Source organism: Ambystoma mexicanum, chromosome 3q (genome assembly GCF_040938575.1).
Source record: "Ambystoma mexicanum isolate Mex_15411 chromosome 3q, UKY_AmexF1_1, whole genome shotgun sequence".
Taxonomy (NCBI): domain Eukaryota; kingdom Metazoa; phylum Chordata; class Amphibia; order Caudata; family Ambystomatidae; genus Ambystoma; species Ambystoma mexicanum.
The window spans coordinates 259,067,245-259,093,216 of record NC_090926.1 but is presented as its reverse complement, the minus strand read 5'-3'; the positions used below and the strand labels follow the sequence as shown (position 1 = coordinate 259,093,216).

Below are 25,972 nucleotides of genomic sequence, written 5' to 3'. Positions count from 1 at the left end.
ATCCCTCCCCAAACCACTCCCTCTCCTCCCAACAGGAAGACTTTTATTGAAGGTACCCTGAAGGCTGGAACTGTATTATGGTGTGCTGCCCTTAGTAGCACATACGGCTGCCAGGGCAGGGGTGATAAAAGAAAGAGCCCAATTTTGATGGAGGGTGAGTTGCATCTGCCGGAAGCCTACAACTTGGGAGTTAGCATCACACTCTGACAGCATCTTTAAACCTTTCATTTAGCTCCACATAGGTGCAGCTTGTCTACAGTTTGGATATGTGAGAAACCTAAGGGTGTCTCACTTGCTAGTCCATGGGGATCTCCCTCTCAGGTGGCCAGGGCACGGCCATCACCTTTGGATCCAGACCCTGGGAGTGGACCAGTGCGGGAGGATCACCTGGGTAGGGGATCTTCAGGGAGTGGGGGTGAGGCAGCCGATGGTGAGACACAGTATTCCCCCCTTTCCTTTGCCCATACCCCATCCTATTTTATAGGATCCACCAACGTTCCAACCCCCCCACCCACTTTCTACACAAACACTGGCCCAAGGAAGGGGGGGACTGAAAGTAAAGAGGCTAACACTTGCATCTCTCATTGGACATGTCCAGTTAATAAAGTCAGGCACTTAACCTTAATTACATACATCTGATACCCATTCACCCCCCCCCACACACAGATAAAAGGCGGAACATAGAGACACACTCTGAGCAAGGTGAGACAGGAGAAGGAGCAGATCTTCCGGGGCGTATGCAAACCCATTGGAGCAAGATGACCGATCTAGGGACAAGAGCAAAGAGTAGCGAAACCCTGAAGATCCCTGCAGGAGGTCATTGCCTCTGGGAGACTGTGAAGGATACTCGGAGAAAGCCAAATCCCAGACAAGAAGAAGCCCGCATTGTGTTTCAGGGAAGCCAGCGACCCTCCAGAGTGAACGGCAGAGTTGGGGAGGGGAGGCCAAGCCTGTGGTTTCAACCTTGACTTGTGAATCAAAGCCACAAAGACAAGAAAGGAATGCACACAAACGGTGAGTTCGCGAAAGACATGAAAGGCCGGTTTGTGTCAAGGAAAGATTGAAGACACAACAGTGTATCTCACGATTGAAGGTTGCGCGCATGCTGATGAGATGTAAAAGAATGCAAACGATTAGTGAACTTTAAAAGTTAGTGATAACTGTGAAGCCAGTGATACAGGGTAGCTGAGTGGTCCGGCAAAAGGAAATAGCCCACTCCAAAGTCTGTGAAATGTTTGATGTTTTGTTATAAAGAGACAAAGCAAACAAACTATGAAATGTGCAATGGTGAAGATGAATCCAGTCGAAAGGGGAAGCTAAAAAGGTGATTGCTTTAAGAGAAAGATTTATTTGAACTTTTCAGAGTTTTCTGAGTGTGTTATGGAACTACCAACACCAAGAAACACTGGGGCAAATAACATAAGGGAGGGCTGAATTGAAAGTCGAAATGGTCCTGCGGAGGTCTATGGAAAAGGCCTTGCATATTTGAAAGTCTTCGACATCAGTGAAAGGTCTGAGCCCGACAGAGAGAGACCTATGTGAAATGCTGTTGAACTACGAAAGAACTTTTGGTGAACTGGAATTAAGTAACTTACATGTGGAAGGCCAAGCGGGCCTCAACCCACGTTACGAACTGCCTTGTTTTGATAACCTGAGCCAGAGTGCATCATGCTGTCCAACGTGGGGAGGAGAGCTGACTCAGCCACCTTGAGCCTTTATGTTATAACACTGACTTTCCTTTGCATACACATTTCCCTTTAAAAAATATTTGTATAAGATATAGGGCAGGCATTAGGTTTTGTTAGTATAGGTCATTTTGATTTGACAAAGGCTGACTAGGACAGTGTTTTCTTTATTATTTGATGGTAGAGACTACTCCCATCATAGCTATAGGGCAAAGAAGGATTTTTTTCCAACCCCCAAGAATGTAATAAAGGTTTTGAAACGTGTAGCTCTTGTCTCAGTGTAATACTTGTGATACCATGCCTCCCTTACAGATAGCGCTTGCATTCTGAACAGAAGCAACAGACTGCCAAGAGGATTTCTGATACCTAGCCATTTTATTTATGATTTTTTGGTGTGGTTTTGTTGTAAGGAAAAGTGAGTTTGTCAGTTCTTGCCTTGCAGACTCTTAAGTGCCCACAAAAGATAATTTGCGAGTAGCATTAGTACTCACTGGATTCCACGACCACTCGGTCCACAATTTTACTAGCTACTCGTCATTGTGGGGCAGGGTAGAGTGTTTGGGGGAGGGCACCCAGGGTGGGAAGCCTAAAACATGTCAACATGTTATTTATAACAGTAAAAGTAATTGTCCTGGTATTATGCGCTCTTCCCTATTAATCCACTTGTACATCAAGCAACGTTTTCATATTTCCTTGTACAATTTCATCTGATCCGCATATGTTAGCCATTTTTAATTTAAATCTGTATTGTTAATAGATTCATTGATAACTGTATAGCATACAACCACTCATTGGTATACAAAATTCATGAGTAGTTTACAAATCTAAATTGCTTGCCTAGTGGTGCCTGAAATCTGATATGTTTGTTCTTTGTCCGTTTCCTAGTTTGTACCATTTGATTTGATCTAAAAAGCATCATTTTTTCTAAGTAGAGCTGCCCAATGATATATTATTTGCTGTAACAGAAGATTCTATTGCTGGTGTTTCATACCCAGCCGGATAACTAATCTGTGACCATGCCTTGCTGGGGTTATCAGCATACCTAGGTGAAGTGCACTCGCGATCATCTCTGTAATCCCTGAAGAATTTGTTTGATTTTTCTCAGTTTTACCTCATCTTGGTGTATTTGGCGTAAAGATTTGTAATTCTTAGACGTTCTGGCATCTGGAGAATCCATTTTCTCAATTCCCTTGTTGAGATTGTCCATGTCTAATTCAATACATTTGTGTTCCCCATCTGTATGCTCTATTAATAATTCAGTCATGTTTTGAGAACTATTGTTAAGATTATCTCCCCATTCTCCCCCAGATCTTGATTTTGGGATTATTGCAATTTGAAAAAATCCAAATCGTCAGATCTCTTGGTATTTTCTGCTCTAGGTATTCCGCATAGTAGCTCTGTCTCAGTGTTTGTTAATTTCCTTCTTGGAGAGTCTTTAATAATAATAATAATGTATCATTTATATAACGCTACGAACCCTCAGGCATCGGAGCGCTGCTTATTATTAACCACAGTGTACGGTGCCTTCTAGTCGTACACATTTCTGTCACAGTTTTTCCTGTATATTTAATGTACTCCTAAATGCATTGCTGTTGGTCTCTCTGGTTGCAAATAATGATTTAATATCATCATGATTTAATTTATATGTTGCCATGTTCAGCAAGGATAGCAGGTTGTCAGGCAGCAAATGTGTAAGAAAGTTAAGTAAATTATTTTGAATGGTTTCAAATTAATCTATATGCACCAATAACCTAAACAAGTTAATTCAGGATATTGAGCATAGCGAGAAAAAAAAAAACTGGTGCTGGCTCTCAAACCTAGTGTCATCTATTGCATAATGGTACAAGTAATGCTACCAGGCATTAGGCGCTCATCCCCCTTATTAAGTCCCTTGTACATCAAGCAACCTTTTCATATTTCAATGAACATTCTAGATTTTATCTGATCATTCTGAATCTAAACCTATATTATTAATAAATATTCATTGATAATTGCATATCATACAGCCAATTATTGCTATACCAAACTCATAAGTAGTTTCCAAATATGAATTGCTTGACAGCTAAAAGTAGCTTGCCTAGTGGTTCCTGAAATCTGACATGTTCAAACTATTCAATATCGTTTACTTACTTACATATTTGCTGCCAAACAACCTGCTATTCTTGCACACTATGGCAACATATTAATTAAATTGCAATGACGATATTGAATCATCATGCACACCAAGAGGGAGCACCGATATACATTTAGGAGTATGTTAAATACATAGAAAACACAGCGGGAGAAACGTGTATTGCTAGAAAAACTCTCCAAGAAGGAACAATAATTGGGTGAGAGCTACTAAGAGGAGATACCTAGAACAACAGAAAATACCAAAAGGTCTGATAATGTGTATTTTTCCAGATTGTAATAATCCCGACAATCAAGATGTGGAGGGAAAAATTGGAAGATAATCTTAACAATAGTTCTAAAAACATGACAATAAATAGAGCATGCAGACAGGGAACACAAATGTATTGAATTCGACATAGAAAAACTGAACAAGGGAATTGAGATGATGGAGGATTCTCCAGATGTCACAAAGGCCAATAATTACAAACCCTTAGACAAAATACACCAAGATGGGTTTAAATTGAGAAAAATTGAAAAAACTATTCTGGGGTGACCGAAATTATAGAGATGATCAAGGGTACATATTTCCACCTAAACCTGATGATGGACTAGCTCTCCGGCTTCATCACATGCTAGTTCAGATGTGGATAATGAAGGGGATGGAACACCAGCAATAGCATACTCTGCTACAGCGGATAATATATAATTGGACAGATCTGCTAAGAAAAAATGACTTACAGTGCAAAAGAGGAAACGGACCAAGAAGAAATAAACATGTGAGATTTTAGGAACCACTAGGCAAGGAACTTTCAAACTGACAGTTTAGATTTGGAAATTACTTATGACTTGTGTATACTGATAAATGATTGTATTATATTAATGAATATTCAGTGCAATTTGTATAATATAGATTTAGATTCAGAATGGCTAACATATGATGATCAGCAAACATTTTACAAGTTTCATTCAAATATAAAAATGTTGCCTGATGTACAAGTGATTTAAAGAGGGATGAGTGCATTATACCATGACAATTACTTTGACTGTTATGCACTAAATGGCACTATGTTTGACTGCCATCACTAGGGTTTTTGAGCAAGTCGCAAAATCCCAAATTGACTTTTTTAGGTTATTAGCGCAAATATATAAAGTACAAACCCTTCAAAATCCTTTACTATCTCATTGTGTGCTTGTGGGTTGATTAACTGTACTTTATGATCTCCCTCGCCCCTCCTTAGAGTGAAATCCTTTCTGCTCTATCATGCCATGAAGGTGAAAAGAATAACGTGGTGGAAACCCTGCCCAACGCTACAGATTGTTTTTTTCAAGCCCCAACATCTTATCAAAAAGACCCTAAAAATAGCGTAACAATCCATTTGCATGATACACATTGGGCAGTTCTTGTATCAAAACATATTGATGAAAGGTTTTAAAGGATCTTCGTTGGTTCAACCTACCAGGTTTCCAGGTGACTCAGGCTTACATCTAGAGAACGCCCAATGCAGGCATCTTGCTGCCGTTGGCACCACTCCCCAAGCTCTTCCTCCAGGAAACGAACCAAGGTTTCGCAGCGGCCCAGCAACTCCTTCAGCCGAGCCAGAATCTCCTGGTGAGATGAAAAATACACCTGAGACCACAATAAAGACGACAGATCAGAAATGGATCTCTACATCAAACTATTCTCTTCTTAAGCAACATCCTAGGCAGCATGATAACATGACATTCAATCTGATTTGCCCTGCGAAATAACTACCCATCACTGTAAAAATAATTATTTCTAGCTTCCTCAGGTCCCACTATGAATGATTCAAAATGTCAGCTTGTTTGTGCTGGGTTGACTTAAAAGCCTTAATTTCAGAGATGTTCAAGTTGGCACCACTCCCTTGCTATGCTACCAGTATTTTGGCAGATCCACATCATTCACAAAACTATCAAAACCATTGTTTTGATTTCATAAAGGCTGACCCAATAATCACAATCTAATTTTAAAAGCAATCCAGACAGGAGCTGTGGTTTGTGGAAAAGAGTAGCAAATGCATTCAATGTGTAGAGGAGCAGGTAGACGCGTTCTCACTAGTTCCCGCCCCCTCACCGCCATCATACTGGAATAGTCAGAGAAGAGCAGTAAATGGGACTCCCTGTGTAGTTCCTATACCGCATCCAGTGTATGAGAGATGTTATGCACTTAGACAGCCATACAGAAAGAACCCTTGCACTGAAAGTGTGGAAGGATGCCACATGGAAGGATGTCAGCACGCACCTATGGACATAGAAGAACGTTAAGTGAAATCTGACGAGGGCAGAGTGATGTCATAAAGAAGATATATGAAGCCATGCTGAAACGATATAAAATTACTTAAGGGTGACAATGTAACTCAAGCACCAAGAGAAACATATACCTAAAGCTAAAGTAATCGTGAATACAAAGAAGATGAAGTAACTTACTAGCCAATAACTGTAAATACGCAGTAATGCAAGGTAGAAAGGAAACCAATAGAGGCTTGCTAGGGGGGAATATATAAAGTGGTTAGGACGGCTATGATAGGAAAATGAACGCTGGCTCACGTCAAACTCAACCAAGCTACCGCAGAGATAGACCAAGGCTGTAGAATCGGGAGACGTGGAAAAAGGATATACGTGATTATTTAGATTATGAAAATTTTGAATCCGAAAATTATAAATTCAAAATTTTCATAAAGGAAATAATCATGCGCATTCCCAGGGCCCGCCATCCCCACTCCCTCCACCTCCCTAACCCTTAAACACCCATACTTACCTCTGGCGCTTGACTTACCTGTACTCCTTCACTGCTGCGGAGACCCTGCAACGTGAATTCCGCCTCCCCATTGAGAGGCGGAACTTCCGCTGCATGGTCCTTTCCTTTTTGTAATTGCTTTTTTTTACTCTTTGTCCTCCGCTTTCCTTTGTATGGAAGCGGGGGACAACCCCGCCACCCACAAATACCCATAACGTCGATCAAGTGGTGTGGGGGACACCCCTGGTCCTCTTGATCAGTATTATGGGTTTTCGTTATTTTTCGCACTGCCGAATTGGCCATTTATGTGCATGCAGGTTTTTTGAGATTTCTTTCTGCTGATACTGCGGCAGAAGAATAGTTCCTTGTGCTGAACCAATGATCAGTCAAGGTTGGCCCAGAATTAAGGATGCAATTTTAAGGAATAAGCACAGAGCACAAAGGGAGTTACATGGATAAGCTCTGAATGTGGGGCATTACTCATAGATTGAAGAAGAAAACATCTGCAAGAACCACAAAGTTCATATGAGATTTGTCTGAACTTATAGAAATAAATAGGGGAGTTAGACAGGGCTGTCTTGGAGCACCACTTTTTTTCAATCTCTTTTTCAGACATAGACCCCTTCATAGAACCATTAGCATTGGCCAGCCCCATTATGAACGGGAGGACGATCTGCTGGTTAGCCTACGCGGATCATATAGTTCTCTTAGATAGAACACCAATAGGCCTGCAGCGCCTGCTAACGAGAATGAATGAGTATGCAGAGATTAACGGACTCTCAATCAATCCAGCAAAAACAAATATCCTTATTTTTAAACATCCGCAGAAATAAGTGAAATTCACCAGGTGGAAATTAGGTGGAGCGCAAGTCAAAGTGGTAGAAAGGGTAAAGTATTTGGGCTATAACATACATGCCCATTCTGCTACATACAAGGTGGAGGGTGAGGTGATGGTCAAGATAGTCCAAGCAGCATCACAAATGATCAAATTCAATCATAAGCTTTGCAAATTCTCCATCCTACCACTAGTGAGGTACTATCTAGCCAAAGTGATATTGTATGGCTTAGAAGCAAGACTATGTCTCTGGTCTACAAACTGGGAGCTCTTTGAAGGGCGATTATGGAAAAATGCCTTGGGACTAACGAACTGTACATCTATCGGTAGTCTGAGATTTGAATTAGGACTCACATTTTTAATATGTATGGCAAATTGGAAACTAATCTCCCTATATCGAGAGATAATCGCAGGAAAGGAGACTACCCTTTATAGTGACATCAGGAAGCATATGATAAATTGCAAATAAGAAATCCTTTTAGCACTAAGGGAAAAAGTAATGAAGGTACTCGCCAAAACCGAACTCGATATGGAGACATTGGTCTCAAATCCAATTAAAGTTAAAAAAGAACTAGAACTTCTAGACTGGATAGAAACAATAGAAAAAGTAAGAATGGTTCCAGTAGCAAACCCATTTTTAAGGGAAGAAAAGGAACTTGGGTGCCTCTCGAGATACTTAATGAAATCCCCCGATAGGAAACTTTGCATAAATAGTCTTAGAATGAGACTTAATCTGGTTTGTTGTGGGGAGGTGTTGGAAAAATGAAATCAGGGCCATAAGGCTAAAAAGGTTATGTTCGATCTGTACAAACCAGCCAAACAGACATTAAGGCACTTGCTAATGGACTGTGAAGGATCATGGAATCATCGCTTTAGACTTTTCAAAAAGTTTGTGCGAAATGAAAAAGACATATCAGAATTTCTGTGGGACAGAATTACATCTGGTACAAACAACGCACTCTTCAGCTGCAATCCAGGTGCTAATAAACTGTGAAATTGATGTCTAGAGCGATCCTGCTGTGAACTGTAAATTTGGATCAATAGGAATACAAAATACTCTGTACCAGCAAGAGTGCTGGTGAGTGCAGGGAGATCTGAAACATAAGTGCCTTAATTAATTAATCTCAAAATTAATGGCTGGAACATCCTTATGGTTAATTGATGAAGCCCTTTAAATATGAAACAAAATTTGATTTATTGTATATACAAATGTATGTAAATCTTTGTTTTTTAATGTATTTTTGTAAAGACGCATTGAGTCATAAACAAATAAAAAAAGATTTAAAAAATGATAGAGTGAGCAAGTCTCTAGTGGCCAACAGGAGCAAGTGCACTTAGCGTAATTAAATCAAATAGCAGAAAATAGAAGGCTGAAATTGACAAATTTGTGGTCTGCTAAAACGTGATTTCGAAGAAGAGAACAAGGGCTATTCATTAGAGCCTCAGACGAATATAATGGTGTGCTCACACTCCCTTGAATGTTCAAGGCCAGTGAGTAGCCAGCAAGGTCAACTACAAAAGGAAGACTTTGGTTTACGGCATACCAATGGGAGATGATGAACTAGTTGGGAAAACGGGGAGTAGTCTGATGGGATTCAAACACCTACGTTTCGTTTTATGTACGTGCTGCTAAAGAGTTGAAAGTCCAAGGTTGGGATAGCAGGACAGCCAATCAGTGGGTTTGAGGAACAACCAAACATACAATGTTATAGACCAGTCCACTGATAGTTTATCCATTATAATCAGTACGATACGTATTTAGAGGTAATTCAAGGCGTGCCCAACAGATAAGGGGTAGCCAATGATGCACTAATCCTTATATGTTCTATAAGTAGATATGTTCCCTTAAGCAATCCCTTCCGTCGATAGGTTTTGTATTTTGCCACGTAGCATGATGTCATAGATGACACACATTGGGGTATAAGACCTTTGCATAATCAATCTACTGTGTGAGTGTGCATGCATCAGTCCGATGACTGTCAGTTCTCCCTGTTTTATTAAATGAGAATAAAGTAGCACATTGCCATATTCCTTGAGTCTGTTCGATTATTTGGTCTGAGACCATTATTTGTAATTCCATCTAGCAGAAAAGACGCTTCAAGGTGCTAGAGCACAAATGGAAATCACGTGCAAGCAGGCACCTTTGAGTAAAAACAATAGTTGGCAGCATTCAGTATCAGAAGGAAATGTTCAGGGCAAAAGATAAACTTGCTGCACGGGCAAAGTTCTGGTGCATGAATTACATCCAATTTGAAGAAAAGGCCTTGTAAATGCTTAAAAAATAAATTAAATTAAATGTTAAAAAACACACTAGACCTGCAGGTTACTAGTCTACATACTCAATCTAAGAGAAATGTACTTGCACCAGAGTAAAGGGTGACAAAAACATTCCCAGAGATTTCTGTAAAATGGTGCAGTACACCATAACCACACTTCAAATTTGGTGCAATGCTGCCACACACAGGCCAGCCACCCACAGTGACATTTACCATTACCTCTTTGCAGTAAATATCAAGCAGAAGTTCCAAACATCCCCATGCTCACCAGCAAACTCGAGTACCATGCAAATTGTACAGAGCCATCATAAAATCACCTCGACTATGCAAGTGGGCGAGTAGATTTTGGGAGCCCTAGAAATTGAAGATGTTCTACTCTGATCACAGTACCAAAGGTGGGGTAGATTGATCTTGAAAGTGGACTGCACTTTCGAGGCAGTGCACTGTACATGCCCGAACCTCCTGAAAGGTTACAGGAGATTGGGGGATTTCGGGTTAATGATGAAGGGGGTCAAGGCAGGCACAGTTAGGCCCACAGAGATACAGTGCATATGACTTGAACATTCACACCTACAGTAATAGCCCCCAGAAGTGTGCAGCCACCTGTTGGTAGTAGTTGGATCCGGGGAGGGGCAAGGGTTTCTTTTCTTTCTCCTTTTCTTCTTTGCTCTTTTTTGTTTATCTGGTAGAAATGGCAATAAATGTTTTTTTTTTTTTTAAAGGATGATGGGGGTACAGGATGATGGGGCTGCACTGCATATTGCAATGGATGCTTTGTAATCATACTTTTCCATTTACTTCTTCTCATGGAAAGGTTCCACAAGTCCTCTTATGAGGGTTTAGGATGACCAACCTGTAGTAGATGTGCTGGGTTTCACTTACGTTAAGCTAGCAGTGCAATAAGGGATTCGCTTGTAGGAGGGGGAAGTGGTGGTACAGCACTGTGCACACACAAAAGCCCACACTACACTTAACATCCTAAACAATATACTGTTTATTTCAAGTTGTGCAATAAATGCCTACAGAAAATAATATTAAAAACATTGTTTTTAAAAGACACTAGTCAACAAACTGGTAATGAACACACATTTACAGGCAAGTTAAGCCTTTAGATACACTAGAAAACAGTTTAAACTGTTTAGAACGTGTTGGCAATAGAAACATACACAATATTAAAAAGGCAGCTTCCAGTTATAGAGAAAAAGGAGGTCAAATGTTACCAAATTCCTGAAGGAGCTGCAGAAGAAGCAACTTTGGGAGGAGAATGGGCCCCACCAGAGGAGATCCAGACAAGAAGCTGACATGCAAGAGACCCTTGAGTGAAGTTTGCAGGGATGACCACATGATGCAGAGTGAGTCAGTTGTGAGTCTGGTGCCTTGGAAGGTTTGTAGACGAAGCCTCTCAGACCCTGAAGAAGTGATCCAGCATCTTTGGTGTCAAAAGACGCCAAAGATGTGGAAAAGACTGAAAGATGAAGAAATGGTTTAGAGGAAGAGAGCATTGGTGAGTTGGGATGTCCGGTTTTCTGCAGGTTTTGATTAAGTTTCTAAGTACCGGGAAATCTACGGAACCAGCAATGCCAACTAGGCCTGATGTCCTAAAGGAGATGAAACTAATTTCAGCAAACTGAAGAGCAGGTGCAAAATAGCCAAACTCTGACCAGTGGGGATAGGTCACTATAGGATCTGATCAGAATTCGGGACTCCAGGATGGGCCACTGGAGATTTCCTTAGATGAAGTAGAGTAGACAGGTCTGGCATGAGTCCAGTGAGGGAGCAGCATTTATGGCTGGCAGAAAGGACTCTGGCTAGTCTCCAACAGGGCTTCCACTTCTGTGTTGGTGAGACACCGGGTCAAAGAGCTTTAGGGGAGCCAACAAAGGCCTCTCTAATAAGGGAAGAGACATCCTGACCGAATCTCTTGGGTCAGAAAGGAGCAGACCTTTGCCTTTTACTAGGATCATGAGTGACAGCCACATGGAAAGGGTGTGAATTAAACTAAGAATCTTGAGGATTATCTTCTGTGGTGGGATAGTGCTCTAGGACAACCTGACTAAAGAAAGTCAAGTGTCTAAACAAAAGCTCTATCAGTCATTAGTGAGTTCAGAACCACGTCTCTCCCCTATAATCAATACAATAACCAAAGCTTCGAGTATAAGGCTTCAGGGTCTCCATTCTCATTGCAAGTCTCATTATGGGTTTCTACGCCTTTTGCTTAAATCATTCTGTTGCAACCTTCTATGGGGTTCCCAAATCCTTGTGACTGAGTTTTCTTTCGCTTGATCCTCATTACAGGTTTGTTTCCAGTATTTGGGCCTAAGGGTTGACTTAATGAAATAGTCTTCTATTAAGGACTGTACACACAGGTGGACAGGCGGTTACCCTAAATTTGGGACCAGGTTCACATTATGCCCCTCACCGCTCATTCCCTCCCCAGACTCTAGTCCTCCCCACCACCTGCTCCAAACTCTTTCCCCGCCCCCTGAGCATTTAGCCTCAAGCTTTACTCCCACAAAGCCATCCCCTCGCTCTGCTTTCCTAAGTGCATCCCTCTCTTCAAGTGTGAATTCTTCCACCTCCTTCACCACGCTGATGTTATGTATAAAAACGCACAGAAAACAGTTCCACAAACTCTTGCACTACACATCTACCCTCCTGCCCACTTTCATAACCCTTCCAGTACCATATTTAGCTCTTTGGGCACCATCTTTCTGCCACTTCTCTAGGTCTTTCTCCTCCCAACCTCCTTGACCATGCTTTACGCAGCCCTCTGGCTCTTGCTTCTACAAGCCGGCTGCGACTTCACCTACAGGATCTGTCCTTCCCATGCAGCCTCCTGTCACTATCTCCCAAACGTGTGGATCTTTCTTGAAGTCTTCTGCCTCCTGCACTTCACAGGCTCGACAGGCTCTCCTCCAATCTCAAGCCTCAAGTCAATTCTTTCTCCTGCTCCTTCTGTTGACTGCTCAACCCAGCTCCTAATTAACTCATTCTATTAACTTCACTGCCAACTGACTGGGCCCTTGTGTTTTTATAAGGCTTTTAACCCACCTTGCAACCTCTCTCTGGTGTATGTGGACATGGGTATGGTAGCCGGGAGGCGGTTTTGCCATCTGGCTCCACTCCTGGGGATGGCTTCCAGCCCTGGTGTTGGACTTGGAATAGGCTCATTTCTCCCCTTGGGCGGTCCCCTTTCGGCCTTTCACATACTGGCTCGACCTTTCAGCCTCTCGCTGAGCTAACGAAACAAAGAGGTGCAGGTTTGTTAGAGGGAACCGTGATGAACCTCCCGATTTTACAGCAAGAAAACACTGGCCCAATTAGTAAATCAGGCGGTGACCAAGGCATGTTCACCATTTTCCCCAATACAAATGGTGCTCTTACTGGGACGAAGAAACCCTGCATGGATGCAGGCAAAAGGCATCCGCAGCGTTCGAGCTGTTGGCTGAAAACTGGAAATATTTTTCCCATAAAAAGAAAAGAGGGACCACTAAAAAGTGGTTGTTGGGGTTGTAGCAGGAGTAGTAGTTGTTGTAGTGGCAACTTTGACAGAAGCACAGGACGTGAAAGGCAGGACAGTCGAAGCAGTTTCTGTGCTCAAGAAGACAGTAGAGAAACATTGTTGCATGGCGGAGGAACGAGGAACTGTGTGGAAATCACAGAAACTTGGAGGACATCGATCAAAGTCACAAAAAGAAAGCAATGCAAAGTTTGCCGCGTGGCACAGCCAACGGCTGTGGGGAGAGGGAAAAAGGCATTTCCTGACCAGTACCAGGAATACAAGTGACACTTCTTTAATCAACAGATCTGACAACATGGAGATGTAAACCTCCTGGGGGGGATTGAAAGATGGCAGGAACCAGGGCTTCCCCAAGGAGCTCCGCATCTGTGGAGAAGACACAGCATCTGGAGAGCAACAGTGTAGTAATTGAGGCGGATATCTGACCTTTGGAAAAACAGAACCCCACTGCGCACCCGACGATCAGCTTCGCACGGGAGCAGTTACTACGGTAACCGGGCTGCGGCGCTGTTGTAAAGTGAGCTAAAAGGGGAGAAGTATTTGTGACAAGTGGAGAGAGAAAGAGGAACTATTTCAACCATATTGGTGTGATTGAGAAGCCAATAGGAATGCACCCCAAAAAGAGTCTATGTACAAACGGATGATAGGAACACCTAGAGTAAAAACAAAGTAACCCTAAATACTCCAGGACAAGTAGTCAAACTCATGAGAGATCCTTGCTGATCATATGTACACCACTCTTCCTCGTCCCAGTGATTAAAGGGATAACCCCACCGCCAAGAACCCTCACTGAAGTATACTAACTCTGCAAGACATAAGGAGAAAATAGTGCAAACAATTGTTTATGGATGAGAGCTTAATGGAGCAGACAACTTTAGAGACCTCATTGGGTGTTAGAGGTAGGAGGGATGAAAGTGCAGGAGGTGAAGGGAGGGGGGTCAAGGGAGGCTGGCGAGCTAGAGAGGGATTGGAGGTGGGCATGGTGGGGAGAGAGGACTGGATGAAAAGTGGGTGGCCAGTGCAGTGCAGAGAGCCTTTGTGGGTCAGGATGAGCACACATCAGCAAAATGACTTATGGCCATGCCTCATGGTTCGCAGAGACAAATAGTTGGCACAAAACAAAATGGGTAGGGGCAGAGCTTAACACTTGCATTAATATTCCATTTATTTACCATACTGGTGCATGGAGCTAGTAATGTGGCAATAGTGGCCACTGCCCCGCTGCCCTTAGTAGCCAATATGCCTACTATTTTGGTCTCAATCTGAAAGTGTGCTCCAGAGTAAGCTGGTAGCAACGTCAGTAAAATTCCCTCTATCAACAAAAGAAAAGTTGAAACAATTATGGAATCCAGCAAAACGTTTACGGGCCCAGAAAGTTAGGGAGCCAGAACCACAAAAATAAAATTATTTCCCAACTCTAATCAAGCTGAAACTGAATTGCTTTGAGACAGACACCTCTGAGTTCGGAGTCAGAATCTCCAAAATGGCTACTCCCACCGTGAAGCACACACAATATGAACCACAATGACTAGATCACAGGACTTAAAAACCTGAGGTAGCTATTTTGCTCGTGCTCAGAGAGGAAGTGGCCATCATCTGGGTCAAAGGGTTCCACCGCTGTGCAGTCACTAAAAGGTAGTAGGGCGACCACCAGCCTGTTACATTAATACATTAATAAACATTAGGTGCTGTCTGAAGTGAGGCTTTGAATTAAGCCTGACTGGAGTGAAAAAGAAATCAGGACACAAAGAATGGAACTTTTATTGCACGGCCCAACTGAGCATAACCCTGTTGCACAGATTTGAGTGAATTCCACTCCCACAGAGACAGAGAAATTTGTCTAACAGTCATCGTTAGGGAGAGCAGGAAAAAGGTGGTTTGCAGTCATCTGGGAAAATCCATACTGCAGTTGTCCCATACATGTTATAGTTCATCATGTAACTTTTCCTCTTCTTCACAGAAGTGTGTCTCTTTCACTTGTGCAGGCGTTCCTTTACAAGCCTTCAGCTTGGGAGTCACGTGATGGTGGTTACACAGGTGGCCGGTTGTGCTGTTAGCTCCTGCTCTGCAGAAATATTTATGCAATTTCAGCGACTTAATTGAGCAGAACATTGGTGTGACCATGTGTGGTGTTGGCAACAACGTGGAAGCCGGTCAGGAAACAGTAAAAAAGTGATTCTTCCAAACTCCTCCTCGGGGACTTCAATATTCACCTCGAAACCCCTGAATCAGCCACTTCACAGTTCTGTGACCTCTAACTCCTTCTCTCTCACTATTCTTCCGTCCAGTCCGACCCACTCAGCCGGGCACACTCTGAATGCCCTCATCTCTGGAGACATCCCTATTTCCAACCTGGTCACCAGCCCCCACGCCTGGTATGACAACTCTCTCTCCTCCCACTTGGAGCCCCTTGCCCCGTGTCTGAGCCTCCCCCTGCACTGCCAACCTCCTTTGCTGTCATTAGACCGATGATGTGAGTGTCAGTCGCCACCTTTGCTTCCACCTTCATCCCCCCCCTTCATCCCCTGCTTCTGACTCCCCTCTGAGTCTGTCCTTGCTAACCTTCACCTCTCCATCTTCCATCTCCAACACCCTTGACATCCTCGCACCTGCCATGAAACCTGCCTCCAAATCCAATAGTGTGTATGACTCTGATCAAGCATCCCAGAAACGCAAATGCAGAGTTGCTGAACAGTAGTGGGAGACCTCCGGTTCACCCTCTGACAAACGGGCCTGTCGCCTGCTCCAAAAGCAATATCGTTTCTTTATCCACTCCAAGAAGCGGGCCCACATCCAAGCCTGCATCTGTGGAGCTACTTACAACACTGCTGAACTTTTCAAAATCTTCAAGGATCTCGCCATTCCATCCGCAGTCTCCAACTCTCTCCTTCATTCCCAGGCTCTCTGCTCTGCACTGCACTGCACACCCACTTCTCATCCAAAACTTTGGACATCCAGTCCTCTCTCCCCACCACCCCCACCTCCAATCCCTCTCTAGATTGTCAGCCTCCCTTGACTCCCTCTCCCTTCACCTCCTGCACTTTCTTCCCTCCTACCTATAACACCCAATGAGCTCTCTAAAGTTGTCCGCTCCATGAAGCTCTCATCCAAACAGGTGCACCCCTGATCTTCTAGAACCATTAAGAACAGCATCTCCTCTCTGGTCCTGCAGCTTGCCGATTTCTGCAACCACTCCCTCTCTAATGGCTCTTTCCCTCAAGTACTCCCTTGTGCACCCTCTCCTAAAAACAAAAAAAAAAGTCTGCTGACCCCATCCTGCCCGGATAACTATTGCCCCATCTCCATACCCCCTTCCTGGGTAAACTCTTGGAGGAGTTGATCCTCGCTCAACTGAACCGTCACACTGAACTTGTTGGTTGCTTCTATGACCACCAATCTGGATTCCGAGGATCTAAAAGGTATTGAAACTGCTCTCCTGAACACCCATGAAGACATGCTTGCAAATCTTAATTCTAACTATCCCGCTGTTCTCATTCTCCCACATTGATATAGTCATCCTCGTAAAACGGCTCTGCAACACCCTCAGCATCACGGATCAGGCACTGGATTGGCTGACCTCTTTCCTCACTAACTGCCCTTCCCAGCTGCAACAGGACCCTTTCTCCTCCACCACCTCATCTCTACCTGCGGCGTCCACCTTGGCTCTATCCTTTGGCCATGGCTCTTCAACATCTATCTCGCCCCTCTTGTTCACGTGACCTCCTCTTTCTTTCCTCATTTTCAGTGTTCCACTGATGAGACAGCTTTCTTTCAAACTTCACTCCACCACCTCCCCTCTCCCTCTTTCATCCCCGATTCTCTTACCGCCATCCAGGCATGGTGTGCGGCTAATGACCTCTGTCTTAATGCCAGTAAGCCAGAGATTCTGCTCACTGCGACACCTGCACCCGGTTTCCCTTCTACCTTCTAGCCACCCTCCTTGGGCCCTCTACCCTCCCCATTCTGTGAAGACAAAAACCTTGGTGTCATCTTTGATTCTGCACTCTCCTTCACGCCTCACATCTCGGACCTTACCAAGAAGGCCCACTTCAAGCTTCACCTTCTTAGAGGCATTCTCCCTTTCCTCACCTTTCCCCAGAAGCTAAATGTCTCCAGAGCTCTGGTCTTCTCTAGCCTGGACTACTGCAACAGTCTCTTCCTCAATCTCCCTCTTTCCTCTCTACGCCCCCTTCAGCTGATCCAGAATAGGGCTGCAAGACCTATCCTTGGCCTCAAGCCCTGGGACCATATCTCTCCAGCCCTAAAATCCCTCCACTGGCTCCCGGTGGCAGCAAGGATCAAATTCGCGGCCCTACGCATCATCCACAAGGCTTTCTGGGGCACAGGACCGCGCTATCTCCAACCGTCCCTCCCTAAATACATCCCTGCTAGAGCTATCCACTACTCTAACTCCAACTCCCTGCTTGTCAAACGCTTCTCCAAACAGAGAGCAGGAGGCAGGTCTCTCCCCTCGGCTTGTGCCTCTCTTTGGAACAGTCTCCCTTGCCCTCTCCGACTGGAGCCGCACTTTCTTAAATTCCGGAAACTTCTAAAAACTCTGCTTTTCTCTACCTCTTTGCCTACCCTGCTAATCACCCAACTGCCGCTGAGACTGGCGGCCTTGTGTTTCATGAATCCCACAGGTTACCAGGTCCTCTACCCAGTCAACACCAGCACTCCCACCCCCTCAGCACTACCCCCTCCTATGTTTGGCAGCTGTATATCCCACCAATAGGATTCCTCCACACTAGCACTTAGCCAGTGGCCTCCTCCCTGGCTCTCTGTGGCACTTTCCTCCTGGGCTCCACCAGCACTTGTCCCTACCCTTCTCCGTTCACCTCTCCCTCCCCTGCCTATCTCCTGCACTTCTCTTCACTGCACTTGCAAGTCTGAATGATGTCACAAGGCCTAGTAGGACCTCGATTGAATATTTACTGTTTTTATCACTTATTTTCTCCCCTGTTCCCTCCCCATTTAGTCTTGTGGCACCTCGAAACACCATTCTGTTGTATAGGCGCCTAACAAATGCGCAATAAAATAAATTAAAAAATCATGCACTCAGGAAGCTGGTAGCAGTGACAGAGAGAGCAAGTGTCTCCGCCCTTTCAGACAGTATCGAAGGACAGGAGAAATTGCTCATCATTGCAAGAGTTAATGTTGGAGATGAGAGAAACCAGGGATAAGCTATCTGTCAAAGTCAACAATATTGAAATCAAGATTTCAACTGTTGCACCAGTGTGGGGAAGCCACCAGACTTGGTCAGGCAAAGCAGTGGGTCAGCGATGCAGATGATCATATTTTCTTGCTCGGTGGGCAAGTTTGCACAAAGTTGAAGGCAGTGGTGGCCACAACTGAAGGTCAAGGGAGGGGGCATAGGGTGTTGATGCTGGCTGAGCTCTGGCACTGCAGCAGCAGTTGGAAATTGACAGTGCTTCTCAGGTGCACCTGCAGATAAGTTACAAAAGAGTGTGCCTAGAATTTCGGTGCTGGATTGCCCTTGTGGATGGGACAAGACTGATATGCAAATGGTTATTTCTCCTCTGTGAAAGGTACAGTGAGCTAAAACGTGGTTGTAGACCCTTCCGAGAGGGCACCTTCCCATAGAACAGTTTATTTGGCCATGTTTGTTCTCGGTAGAGGGGCTCCCAGGCCTTTTTGTGCATTTATAGGAACTATGGGTTTCACCCTAAGTTACCCAGGGTAATCCAGACATGGACCCCTTGCTCACTGTCCTTAAAGTGGCACAGCTTCCATGCACTGATGAGGCCGGACTAGGCGGAAACACGTGTCTGGGGTTGCTGTTGGTGCTTTTGTTCAGAGGAGAATTGCCTTGCACTTAGGTGCAGGACTGTCCTTGTGGGTGGGATAAAGACTGATATTCAAATGGATATTTCTCCTCTGTGAAAGGTACAGTGAGCTAAAACGTGGTTGTATACCCTCCCGAGTGGGCACCTTCCCTAAGAACAGGTTTTTTGGCCGTGTTCCTTCCCAGTAGAGGGGCTCACAGAACTTTTTGTGCATCTGCAGATAAGATTGCAGAACTTATCCAGGGGGTGGGGCCGAGAATTTATAGCCCAGCAGGGAGCAATATATTTATGTGGCCAGAAGCAGCTAGTTGGAACCAATTGTGTCTCGAAGAGCACTCCTAAGTGGAACGCTGCAGTGGGCTAGGGTGTAGGTTGAGGGCGATAGTTTCAATCTGTCAGTCAGTTTTGCCTTTCAGTTTCAAACAGAAGAGTAGGTGGGGTGAATGGGGCAGAGGAAGTAGTTAAGCAGACATACACGTTAATACAGTCTGGTGCAGTATTTGTTCATAGCCAAGTTGGCAGTCATGACTCGTCTGCAGTAGCACTCCTTGTGGCACGGTTGGAGACATAGAATCACTGTGATGGCTGTCCCTTGTAAAACGGCTGCCAATGTGCCATGTGACGGTGCAGTTGTTGCTCAGTGCGCGTCTTACTCTAAGTCAGTTTCCTGCCCAGTGAGGATTAAGGATTCCGGTTGTCAAGGGGACGCTGCATCGCAACTGTTCAACAGACGCTTTGTAATTTCGCTCTACCTTACTTTCCGGTTATGCTTGCTCTTCCCTTTTCCTTGCTCCCAGCGCTTCTCTCATCTATTGATCTGTTTTCCACTTCAGCAGGCAACCTCCTATGCTTCGTGCCTGATGCCCTCACCAGACAGCCTTGAAGTTCCTCCCCAGTAACTCTTTAGCGGTAGGTCACAAACACCTCCCAAGACGGCTCCTTTCTGACATCCCGCCCGATAGGCTTCCTCTCAAATCTGGATTCCTCTTTTGTAGTACCAGCCTTACCTGGGGCGCTCAGAGTTCTGGAGCAAGTTTAGCGGGCATCGAGAAAGATAGACCATTGGCAACCTGCTTCCGCTACCCTCGTTCAAACCACCACGCAGTATCTGCCCAGTTCATCGCAGCACTCTCAACCTGAACATTAGGGTTTTAGTCTCCTGAGGGTTTCCCTTATGGCTCCATCAGTTCTCTTTTCATTCTGTCGAGAGAGAGCTAGCTGGTATGAGAGGGACTCCCTTTGTAGCAGCCTTACAGCAGTTGCATCTTGCAGGTTAGTCTTACATCTGTGATTGGTCGTGATAGCTAGTGACGCCTGCCTTATCCAAACATGGAGCAGATGCTACAGTTTATGGCAGCAGTTCAGAATCTCACAGCCGAAGTTCAGGCTCTTAAACAAGAGAACACCACGCTATGACAGCTGGTGTCAGCTTGTCCTCCATCTGTGGCAGACATTCTTCCTGGTGCTTTGCCAGGAGGGAAATACGATGGGATCCCTCATAAATTGAGGGAGTTTCTGGACACATGTATGGTCCAATTTGCCTTTAAATCCACATTTTTTCCATCAGATAGAGTTAGAGTGGGATTTATGATTTTACATCTGACGGGTGCCGCCTTGGCTTCGGCTACTCAGTTAGTTTTGACTAACAACGTGGTTCTGGATTCCTTCCCAGCATTTGTCAACAGCCTTAAGGCAATGTTTGCCCGACACGAAGTTACAGTCTCCTCCCAGGAGAAGCTGTTGGTCTATAGGCAAGATAATCAAGATTTACTTACTTATATCACATGTTTCAAGCAATTGGTACTGGATATCGCCTGGCCAGACAACACTCTTATCACATTATTGAGAAGGGCACTCATTGAAGAATTGAAGGATGAGATTGCTAGAGTCCCCAGACCTGTGAACCTGGCAGAGATGGTGACCCTGGCAATGCAGAGAGACTACTGCTTACAGGAAAGACACTGAGAGGCAGAAGAACCGCTCAACCCGAATTGTGTCAGAACTGCCCAGGGCTACACCACGCACGATGGAAAGAGATGAACCTATGCAATTAGGGACTGCAAGAGGTCCTTTGACTCCAGAGGAACATACTCGCCGTATAACTTCTGGGCTGTGCTTGTACTGCGCCTCCGAGGAACACCAGGTTCGGGATTGCCCTATTGCCCTGCCAAGGAGATGCTCAGAGTCGGGAAACGCCTTGTCCCAGTCGTAGAGGAAACCAAGGCCAGGGAAGAGAATCAAGGTTCCCAAATACTTTCGAAATAAGGGTGATTGATTTTGAGAGTGTCACACCGAGACACAGACAATTCCTAAAAATAAATTATGAAGACAGTCCTAAAGAAGGTGGCAATAATTAGAGAGTCCACTGAAACCGGTCGACAGATACGGGGAGACAGCAAAAAAGGTTTTGCTGCAGTCCCCGACACAAGATAACGGGTCCACCTAGATATTAGAGTGTACAGCCCACTCACATAGGCCCTCATTACAACCCAGGCGTTAAGGGGTTAACGGCGCCGTAAAAGGTGGCGGCGCCGTTAAACCCTTAACGCCTGATTACGAGGTCCCTTTGCGGGTGGCACTTTAACGCCTGCTTTTAGCAGGCGTTAAAAAACCAACCCGCAAAGGGACCTAGGAGCTAATTACGGCACCGTAATTTACGGTGCCGTAATTAGCGCCTTCCCCGGTCCCATTGAGCCCTATGGGGCAAAAATGGGAATGGGGAAGGGCCATGGCGGCATGGGGAATTAATACCCCGCCAACCTCGGAATGGGGCGGTAATTCCCCATTCCGCCATGGCGGAGTCGGTAAGTTACCGGCATGGACCATGGTGCTATTAGCACCATGGTCCAACGCCTGGGTCGTAATGAGGGCCATATTCTTCACAGTAAATAATAGTTTTAACTTTACACTTCGAGTGTTTTTTATTTAACAGGCATTGGTTGATCCTATAGTACTGGCTAATAAAGTAATAGTTTCCACAATGCTGTTCGACAACCATCCTATCTAACACTTTTAATGTTCCAGTAAGGTATCTAACTGGTAATTCCGGCCTTTCATACGACTACATATAAAACAAACTGGTACTGAAGTTGAAAGGAAAAAGAAAGAAAAAAAAAAAGAATTTCTTTCTTTTTTTTTTTAATCTATCCACTATTAGATAAGCAGCACACCAGCGCCCACTAAGGATAGCCATATAGGTAGGCAGGTCTAGATAGAATTTCCCCATCTCCTTTGCCTTCATGTCCTTTACATAACTGCCAAGAACAACATCCCCTACTACCCATTCTCATATCCAAACATTAATGTGTCTTCTGAGCGCTAAGACAAGATATAACCAGTTTTGTCTACAATCCTCCTTCGGCTTTCACAGAGACAATTTACAACCTTCAGCACACTATATATGCTTAACTGAATTACAAAACAATAGAGTATGTAGCCCCTTCTCCTTTAGTGTTACATAATAGTGCTAGAGCACAACCCACACTAAGCTACTCTTTAGCACGTACCCCCCTCTCTTCACTGTACATCCCAAATACTTTCTACTACCCCTTGGACTCCTTCCATGCTAACATTGAAGGTTATCTTTTGTTTACAAAGCCAGGAAAATTCAAACATTCCTGCTTTGATCGACAGCAGAGCCTTGGGCATCTTTATTGATGACCAATGGGCTCGAGAGAAAGAGATCCCTAGAACATCCAAGTCTGTGGCCATTCCAGTAGAAGGGGTTTACAGGAGTCCGAGTTCCGGACCAGTAAGTAAGCAAGCAATTCCCATCAAGATAAATATTGCCTCCCATTCAGAGGCCACTCATTATCCGGTCATTTTAAGGTACCATGGCTCTGAGTTCATAAACCTTTTATTAATTGGGCTGCTGGAACCAGGTTTGTGGGTTCTGAACATTGTCTAGTTCATTGTTTAATTAAAGAGACCTTGGGAAGGAGACCTCACTCTACTTCACGTTTTTCCATCGTTCCCCCCACTAGTGTGGAGGATCACGTCTTGAAGATTCTGCAAGATTACTATAAGTTTTCAGGGGTCTTCTCGGAACCCCCGATTTTCCAGACTGCCACCACATCGCAGAGATGACTGCGTGATACCTTTGGTGCCTGATCAGCCCATTCCATTCGGAAGAATGTATATCCTGTGTAAACGAGAAAAGGCTGTTTTGCAACAATATTTAACATTTAATCTGAAGAATTGGCTGATAGCAGAATCCTCATCTCCGACTGGCGCGTCATTGTTTTTTCGTTTGTAAGAAAAATTCAGATGAATTACATCCCTGCATTGACTATAGAGGCTTAAACAAGATCGCGGTCCCCGACCGTTACCCAATGCCTTTAATATCTGACATACTCGAGGCAGTAAAAGGGGCTTCTGTGAATTCTAAGTTGGATCTCGGTGAGCTGATCACCTCATCCGGATAAAGACCGGACATTAATGGAAGACTGCCTTTCGTACACCTTTCGGGCACTTTGAATATCGGGTGATAGACTTTGGCCTTTCCAACGCCCTGCCAATCTTCCAAAGATTTATGGACCATATCTTTCCGGATTTGCTACTCCACTCAGTTATCGTCCATCTGGACGACATTCTAATATTTTCCCACAGTCAGGCAGAACACAAACAACATGAATTGCAGGTGTTACTATGTCTTCAGGAGAACCATCTCTTCTGTAAACCTGGGAAGAGGGAATTCCACCTATCGGAAGTCACATCACAGCATCTCCATGGATCCCAGCAAGGTGTCAGCAGTATTACAGTGGTCACTGTCCCAGTCAGTGAAAGAATTGCAAAGGTTCAATGGCGTTGCTAACTTCTATAGGAAATGTATCAAGGATTTCTCGAACATCATCCTCCTGCTGACTTCCCTGCTTAAAAAAGGGTCAGTACATGCATGGACTGAGCATGCTCAACAGGCATTTGACTGTTTGAAGCAGCTGTTCTCTTCTGTGCCCATACTTCGGACACCGGATCAATCTAAGCCATTTCTCGTAGAGACCGATGCCTCACATTATGCTCTAGGGGCAGTTCTCAAACAGTCGAGAGCTGCAGGATCAGAATACCCTGTCACTTACATGTCTAAGACATTGTCACAGTCAGAACGTAACTACACTGTTCTTGAAAAGGAGCTTCTAGCAATTAAGCGTGCCTTTCAGGAGTTGCGTCATCTGCTGTTGGGATCACAGCACCCCACTGAGATCCGCACTGACCACCAAAATCTAAAAAGCCTACAGTATGCAGAGACTAGAACTAGTCGTCAGGGTTGGTGGGCTCATTTTATTTCCCCTTACAACGTTACCTTTCCTATCATCTCGGGAACAATGGTCAGGTTGACGCTCTCTCTTGCAAAGACATCTAGGAATCATCAGTTTTTCAAACAGAAAGGATGTTTCCCAGAGCTCAATTCCTAGGAGTCAAGTCAGACTTCTTACAATCCGTCTGTCACGCCACCCAGTACAACATTACACGATGTCAAGCTACATCTGCAAGATATTACCTGGTGTTGGAGGATGGATGCTATTATTGCCAACAACAAGTTTTCATTCCTACTTTCGAGTAACAAAAGGAAGTGCTAAGAATGTGTCATGATACCCTAGCCGCCAGACACTGAGGAATCTCCAACAACCTGGAGCATATACGCAGACATTTTTGGTGGCCGGAAATGAAGGCTGATGTCATGGATTATGTGTCTTCTTGCATGGTATTAAGTATAACATGAGGTAGTTAGCACGTTTTTCAACAGTTAGAACAAAATATGTAATCAGTCTATTAGAATTCACAATACAAAATATTATTTTATTCAAAATATCAATGATGTAAAGCCCAAAGGTCAATTCAGTTTGTCAGTATTATAGTAAAACATACTAAAACACAATCCTTATTGTCCTCTAGAATGAGAACTCGTGTTGAGTTAGTAAATACAGTCGATTATAGACAGCATTCAAAGCATGTGCTAATACACAGTTATCATACTCTAAAAAGGAGTCAGATTATCTAATTCTAGTCTAACTATATACTAGAACATGGAACTCAACATGTTTCAGTGCTCTTTTGTAGATATCGAAACATTCGTCAGGAGGTTAGACACACTGGTTGTGGTAACACTAAAACATACGATTCATCATAATTATATCAAACGTTATTCTTATGGCAGAGAGTTACTAATTTTCTCTGTATGGTGTAACTGTTGAAAGGTAACGTAAGGGGAAATAAAAAGAGCCCACCGACCCTGGTGACTATTTCTAGTCTGTGCATACTGTAGGCTTTTTAGATTTTGGTGGTCAGTGCGGATCTCAGTGGGGTGCTGCGATCCCAACAGCAGATGATGCAACTCCTGAAAGGCATGCTTAATTGCTAGAAGCTCCTTTTCAGGAAACTCTCAGCGCTGATTCACAACTAGATATTTAAGGATAGCTTAGTACCTACACGACGCTTACCACCAAAAATAAAAAGTCGGCATAAAGTCTGGGGTTATGCTTGGGGGGATATACAAGGTGAGACGCGGTATTATACCGGGGAAGAAAGAAAGGAGTACGAGATCCCTGAAGCCTTTGTAGGCTGTACTACGTCTGCCGCCCTTCCTCTATATGAATCTCTCTTGACCAAGTCCCATAACACCTATGTACATAACCAATGCTTGAGAATCCCAAACCCTGTTGTACCTAGAAACTATCCCTCACAGACTCCCTATTTAGCTGGTACCTGCCCGAATACTCCAAACCATTCTTCTTCACGACCCTATGATTTTTCTTTCCCAAACACCCAATCTACCTTGACAAAACACTAGCATTCCCATAATCCCCTCTGTTCAGTTCACGATCCCGGCCCGTTTTGCTTCATAAACCCTACCAATCCGTCCCTCTTGTCATTTTCCAAACGCCCAGTCGAATTTGACCAACAGCTACAGTTCCCAAAACACCTCTTCCGCTCTATATCCCGTAGGATACTCTGACACTCTAAACCCCCTCTCTTCTGACACACA

The 25,972-nt window shown here is 44.3% G+C and overlaps 1 protein-coding gene across 8 annotated transcripts in view; it reads right to left on the bottom strand.

Moving 5' to 3' along the window:
• The window catches only part of STAT2 (signal transducer and activator of transcription 2), a 1,902,691-nt gene that overhangs the window by 1,506,014 nt on the left and 370,705 nt on the right, over nucleotides 1–25,972 (bottom strand). For 5 of the 8 annotated variants that reach the window (XM_069653696.1, XM_069653702.1, XM_069653698.1 and 2 more), the window contains exon 8: nucleotides 5,255–5,424. In XM_069653696.1, coding sequence (XP_069509797.1) covers nucleotides 5,255–5,424 — 170 coding nt within the window. The remainder of the gene's footprint in view (nucleotides 1–5,254; nucleotides 5,425–25,972) is intronic. The other 3 variants (XM_069653700.1, XM_069653703.1, XM_069653701.1) reach the window with 1 other exon arrangement.